General features: G+C 36.4%; 1 protein-coding gene across 1 annotated transcript in view; it reads right to left on the reverse strand.

Annotated features, from left to right (window-relative positions):
- The window catches only part of suclg2 (succinate-CoA ligase GDP-forming subunit beta), a 137,667-nt gene extending 131,972 nt beyond the window's left edge, over positions 1–5,695 (reverse strand). The window contains exon 1 of the mRNA XM_034690705.1: positions 5,568–5,695. Within this exon, the coding sequence (XP_034546596.1) occupies positions 5,568–5,651 (84 nt within the window). The 5' untranslated portion in view covers positions 5,652–5,695. The remainder of the gene's footprint in view (positions 1–5,567) is intronic.
- Positions 5,696–7,373: the final 1,678 nt, after the last annotated feature.

Genomic DNA, 7,373 nt, shown 5'->3' on the forward strand with positions numbered 1-7,373 from the left:
TCAGGCATGCCAAAATCTGATTTTTTTGAGCATAAACTTTAAAGACATGTTTTGGGGACCTCTTAGACCAATATATATTGATGAAAAAAGCGCGATATGTCCCCTTTAATCAATAAAATGCAAACATCAAAGTCAGTTGAAGAAAAACGGCACATGTAGACATAGCTGATGGCGCCTCAATGGCCCTACGACAATAAGCTATGGTTATCAAGCGTCTTCATGACAGAACTAACAGTGAAAAAAATGTAATAGAAGAAAAGATTGGCAACACCTCGCCAACTATCACAGCAGCTGTGTCTAGGACAATTAACTGGTGGAATTTTGACATCCAGCTAAAGTGTGACTGCTGCTGCATACACAACCACTTGTGTGGAGACAATTTATCTCTTTTAAGGTTCTTTATTGGAGTCTTTATAGCCTCTGGCAGCAGCCATGTTTCTCTGTAACACAGTGAATACACTCAAACTGTACGGTTTATTTCAAGCATAGAAAACATACAGCCAGCTGCTTCAAATCTCTGAACATTAATGAATTAAAGTTGTCTCTATATGTCATAAAAATAAATAAAATGAAGAGGAGCTCAAAGCAAAATTAAATATGAAATCCAAGTCACTCTTCCATTATGTCTGAAGGTCCAACTTCACAGATGATGGATATACTGGTATGACAGCTGAACTTAATCTTAAACATACTGTGAGTATAATAAATTATAGCTGTCAGCAATCACTGACATTGTTTTCTCAACTCATTTCCAGCCTCACTCCCACTTTTTCTTCATTATCTTCACTAGAACAACAACAGGAATTAAGCTTATCAGAGTGCATTCACTCATTGCATTCCCCATTTCAGTGGCTGCCAACAATTCCTAATGACTGCAGCCCTTTTAAATTATTGAAAAAGCCTAAGCACCTCACCAGCTACAGAAATGGCTATTAACCTTGGTGAAGCGATATTCAAATCCAGTTAGAGCTAACTTCGTCCTCCAGTATCCCTTGCGGGGAGGAAATGTAAATGTGTTCTCGCTGAGACAGATGGGGAAGCCGCCCGTCGTTTGAAGTTCCAGCAAAGGAGTCGGTGCAAGCATCGTGCTCTCCACCCCCCTCTGTAAAATATTCAGGACTGAGTCTCATTGAGCCACCTCTCCTCCCAGTTTTTTTCTTCAAACCATGCTGGGCCTCAACACTGCTGGGTTATTACTGAGCAAGAACACCTTAGAAAAAATAAAAAGTTAGCAAACGTTTACAAATTCACCACTGTGCAGCGACAGTGAAAAACAGCCTGAGGATTATCTCGCTGTGCAGACAAGAATTCAGGAGATTTGATTTATGAGAGAAAGTGAGAAAGAGAGAGAGAGAAAGAAAGAGAGAGAAGGAGGAAGGTAGCAGGGGGAAAACAACATCCCACTCCCCCTTTAAGAGCATCCTGGAGCTTAACCATCTGAATATTGTGATGTCCTCGGCATTGTTGTTGACAAATCATCGTAAATTGAATTTCTCAGCTGAGCTGACATACTGTCAAAGCTGATTTGATTCTATTGTTGAGATACCAGGCTGTCAATCAGTTTCAGGCTCTGATACTGTGCTACAGACCAGAGAGAATCCCCCATCATTACTCTTATCACCTGGCTCAGAGAAAGAGAGAAAGGAGGAGAAAAGAGTGTCAGACACAAACAGAGGGAGTGGAAGAGAAACAGATACAACAGTCAGTAAATGAAGAAAGAAGTTCAGATATTTTAAAAGGGAACACCAATGTATACACTACTGAGTAAAAATATATGTTCTAAGAAAATTGATCAACTTGCATTGTTACTACATTAGGTCTTGCATGTTCATGAGTCTGAAAGGACGCCACAGTGGAACAGCCAGAGGAAGTTGGGAAATATATCAGAAATTTGAGAAGTGTGAGAAGAATTCATTAAAGGTACTGTGAGGAACTTTATGTTTGTGTTGATTTTGGCACCCCTCTTATCTCTCTTTCACTGCATGTGTATTTCCAGCAACTTTTGCTTATTTAGCAGTTAACATTCTTCAACTTCTGTTATTAAATGAGGTTAGCAAACAGTTCTGAGCTGCAGAATAATTGTACTTTTAAGATGAGATAAAATTTGCATTAACTCAAACATCATAACCCCTCCCTGAAGCCATATTATGCCTGATGTGTATGGTATGTATGTCTTTATTACTTGCTAAGTCTATCATAAATTATTTGTGTTTGAATGTGATCATTCAACAATCTGAATGGAGAAAAGTTTTAAATTTGGATTCTAATGAATGTAGAAACAAACAGGATTTTGACTAAATGCAGAATAATCCCAAACCTCTTCACACTACTGATAAATTAACATAAACATTACCTAAATCTTGTCTGTTGACTGTCACATACAACTAGAAAAAAAACTCCCAGCAACCCAATAGGTTCCTCCTTTGCTTACAGCGGTGCCTTCTACTTCTTCAGGTGATGAAGTACTGGGTTAGTCTTCTGGAAGAAATGTCTCAAGTTGTTTGAATGGGGATTTATTGAGAGATATACACTCTGTAAAGGTTTTCACCTTTACAAGCTGAGTACAAAACCCTGTTGAAATTTTGTCTTAATCTATCATTTCCAGAAAAAAAAGGTCACATTCATTTCAGGCCTGTTGTTATTAGAGACCATGACATTTAGAAACACTAGTCCTTTACTGTTTGGGGTTTGAAATAGTCTTTACTTTTCATCAAAAAGAGGCAACACCTAAAGGATATTGCCGACAGCAAAATTTCAGTGTGAATTTTTTATGTGTGACCTGACATAACTACAGCAAGTGTTTGGCTTTGAAAAATCAGCAGCATGTGATGTGTTTACTAGGGACGTGCACCAGAATTATCAGTAAAACAGTTATTCCTATTTGTATCACTGTAGGCCTTGTATGCCTGTTATATGTTGTGTCTAAGCTGCAGCGCACTGGCCAGGGCTGTAGCTCTAGTTAATTAATTGCAACAGCCATATTGCTACAATGCTCTACTACCCAGATGTAAATGAGCTAAGGTGTCAGATTGCATCTTGTAGCATGGCACAGTTTGTAAGTATTTCGTTTTAGGAAATTGGGATTAAGTTGATATGGTATGATGATCCACACAGGATATAACGCCCCTGTACTGGACATCCTGCACTTAGACCCTTTGTACAGCCACATAGTATCATTATGAGTTCCGTTATTTCATAATACTTTTAAAGGTCTCTATGCTTTTTTTATTTCTTATTTTGTAACTATGAAAATCAACTATTCTATATGGGGGTAATTTGTATATGTCAATGTTCTCTGGTATTTTACATAATTGGTTGTAGTCAAAAACTAGAATTTAAATCTATTTAAAAAAAAATACAAATATTTATTAATCAAAAAAACATATTAAATATATTATTAAATAAAAAAGTATATATTATTTTACTTAATATTTAATACAACAGTGTATGATAGTCTAACTGTAATGTTTGCAGAGTGCCAAACACAAACTGACTGCCTCATCAGAACAATGTTTACAGTATCAACAGGATTCTGCTCTGTTCTTTCAATCAGGTCTGCTGTGCTACAGCTACAAATATTTATACAGACACAGTTCCAATACAGACAGATGTCTGACTCAAAGAAAACTTGTAAACAGACCAATATATTTATTTGATTCTCCTGAAACTAGGACCTTTCTTCAGGAAAATAACTCTGCTGTCAATGAGTATACAATTCTCTTTTAGTCAATGCAGGACGAGGGTTTTTTATTTGTGGTACCTTTGGTGCGTGCGCAGCCTTGTGTTTTCATTTGGATTTTATCTTTACACCAAAGGTTTGTGTTTTGTTTGAAGCAGCTTGTGGCATAACTGTAGCTCAATACCATTGTTTAGACAAAATCTTATCAGATGGAGTCCGTGAGCTGCTTTGTTCACAACTCACAAACAGACAGAGGAGGATCAAAGTGCAAGAGTTAACCTTTCCTCTGCGGTGTTATCTGACATGAAGCTGCAGTTAGAAACTTTGAGCTATGTCCTTTGATCAACACTAAGGTAAATCTGCATACATTAGCTTTATGGCTGCTAATGTTTGTGCTGTTAATAACTAACATAGTGCCCACACCGCTCAGGTATAGTTCTAGTTTTAAAGTTTTCTAGTAGCATTTCAAGGGCAGTGGTGGACAAAGTGCAGAGCTTAATTACTTAATCATAGTGTAGATACTCCAGCTCAAATATTACTCCAATACAAGTGAAAGTTACTCTGTCAGATTATTACTTGAGTTAAAGTACTTAAGTACTTGCTTTTAAGAATACTTAAGTATTGAAAGTACTTCTTAAAAAATCTCAAAACATTGTATTTTCACAAAGCATAAGTGCATTAAAGAATAAATAGGAGTTAATTCAGTTACATTCTGTTTATTTTAGAAACCATTACTTGAAATCTCTAAAAACTATACCATGGAATAAAAACAGAAACTGAGTTACTCCAAGCACAGACAACTTAGTTTGAAATGTTCATCTGGAATGAAACAAATGTTACGTAGCTCATCACGCTTTCTCAGGTTGGACAGTGAATGTTTGTATGTTTGGGCAGAGTGGGAAACAGGGAGAACATTTCAAACCATACGTATCATTCTTCATTTTAAAAACCTCTAACACGGGCTGAAGATATGACCATGGGTGCTCAGGTGGAGAATTATAGCCATCATTACCACCTCTAAATGAACTGCCTGATCTGAGTGAAATTTACTCTGTGTTTGCTCAACATTCAACCGTGGAGACGCACGATACACAGGTACGGCTAGAGACTGAGACAAACAGAACTACACAAACACATTTTACTGTCTTAGGGATCAGATTTCAGAACAGAGAAGGAAATTCATGAGCTGACTTCAAAGCGAAAGTAGTGAGTAACTCGAGTATTGATAGAAATGTAGTGGAGTAAAAAGTACAATAATTGTCTTCTGAATGTTGTGGAGTAAAAGTAATAAGTATCCCCAAAAAATAATACCCAAGGAAAGTACAGATTCTCAAAAAATGTACTTAAGTACAGTACTCAAGTACATTTACTTTGTTACTGTCCACCACTGTTCAAGGGTAAAACAGAATCAAGGACATTCATGTTTTTGTTGAGTTGTCTAAAAACATTAATATTAAATAAAGTATATACATATACTCAAACAAAGGCATTACATGATTGATTCGAGGTTGACATAAAGAAAGGAGTTACTTGTTATTCAGTACCACACAGAATAAACAGATAGTATAGTTTTGAAACAGTTAGTATAAAACTAAGTGAGGTTTATCTCTGCAGTTATCACAATGCAATACAGAAAAGCAGTAGACATGGCAAGACCGGTATGACAAGTCATCATTGCACGACATTGAAGCGTGGTGTTACATCAGCAGCGGGTTATCTCAGTGTTCAACTTTGATCTGTCAAATCCCTCTTTGCTCAGACATGCTAACCTGTTAGCCACGCAGCCACACAAACAGGCTCCAGAGACGATGACAGCGGACATATGACAGCTGATCCACAGCGTGAGGGATGAAAATCACTTTCTTGGTATTGTAAGATGTAACAGTACCTTAAGTTTGTCCAGCAGTATGTGTTTTGAGGTTGCTGTCCTCAGTCCTCTTGCTGCAGCCTGGGATGCCATGGATGCCGCCATGTTGACACGGAAGACTTACGTGAGATGACGTCGGAGCATGTGCGAGTTTACACAGTGCCGTTCATAGGTCGACTGGCAGACAGGGGCGGGGCTTGAAAGTAAAGCCACACACGGGCACCAAACTCAAAGTAGATGGTTCACGGTCGACGTGCATGTCATGTACAGCCAGCTTCACAATTCAATGAAAGTGTATATCTGTAGAGTTTAAATTTCAAGAACAGCTCATTTTAATTGAATTTATGTATGTCTGCTACCAATACAATAATACATTGACATCTACCCCTGAAAACTCTTTTAAAATTAAAAAGTGTATCAAATTGTATGTTATTCATTTAGGTGGATTTGGTTGTTTTTTTTGGATACCACTAAATTAACAATTTTTCTACAAAAAAATACTTTTAGTGCATTGTATGTGGGAGACTTATTCTCTGAATATTAAAATGTCTTGTTTTTCATTTTCTGGGTGAAAAGATTAATTTTTTTAAGTATGTTTTTACTTATGAGAGTCAATCATTAAAGATAAGTAAGAGTGAAAATTACAATGAAACCTGCAGTAGAAAGGTAATAGTTGTCAATCAATTATTTAAAATCTTAACAAGATGTAATGGTCACATAGGTGTTGTTTACTGGGATTTGCGGTTAAACTAGTCAGTTTGTTTCATTGTGTTGAATGTCTATGTACATGTTCATCTAAATTTTACTCTTTAAGATCTTATTTGATTTATTAATAATAATAATAATAATAATAATAATAATAATAATAATAATAATAATAATAATAATAATAATATTAATAATACATTGTATTTAAAAAGGCGTGTTTCTTAACATTCAAGGCTACTTTTCAGAGGGATTAAAACACAATAAATAAAATAACACGATAAAATAAATAAAAACAACACCAAGTAACACCAAGTAAAAATGAAGCAGTGTAAATTAAACAGAGAATGCAGATTGGAACAGATGGGTTTTGAGTTTTGATTTGAAGAGGGGTAGAGAGTCAATATTTCTGATGTCTGGTGGGAGTGAGTTCCAGAGTTGGGGAGCAGAGTGACTGAAAGCTCTGCTCACCATGGTTTACATACCTGTATAGGATCCTGCCTGCATGTGTCAAAACATGCATAAGACCTATAGTTTTTATTGATTATTTTTTATAGGCACTTCAATATAAGATCTTGGGTCTGCATAAAATGAAAAAAAGAAATGTTCTTTCTGATATATTTCCCTGAGTAATTAGGTAATGTGTAAAATCTATGTATCCAAAAGCACACCTATCCTGTATTTACTTATTCATACCCAATAGCCCCAATTTAGCGTACACTTCAATCATACGTAAGCAGTTCTCCTTGGTCAAGGAGAGTCTGGCTACAGTCTTCCTCAGTTGGTTTAATTGTAAGCCACTCCCAGCAGACCTTGGGTTTTTTCTGTAATATGCTGTTTTACGGACCTCAGAAAATGATAGACAGTTTTCCTGTTAGGAAAACTCTACTTTTTCCCTCCCTCGAAGGTTGGAATCAGCTCATACTGATTATCATTGCTTTTATTTTGTTCAACAAGATATTTGAGCTGCCTTTCTTGTTTATTGGATTAATTTATTACCCAGCTGTGTTAAAGAATCAATTCTGATTGGTTTAAACCCCATTGCAGCAAAAGCAATGCCAGGGACAACCTGATTACACATGCCATACCAAATCAATCCCCTAAAATGAATTCTGCAAAGAA

The sequence above is a fragment of the Notolabrus celidotus genome, chromosome 1, assembly GCF_009762535.1.
Source record: "Notolabrus celidotus isolate fNotCel1 chromosome 1, fNotCel1.pri, whole genome shotgun sequence".
NCBI classification, from domain to species: domain Eukaryota; kingdom Metazoa; phylum Chordata; class Actinopteri; order Labriformes; family Labridae; genus Notolabrus; species Notolabrus celidotus.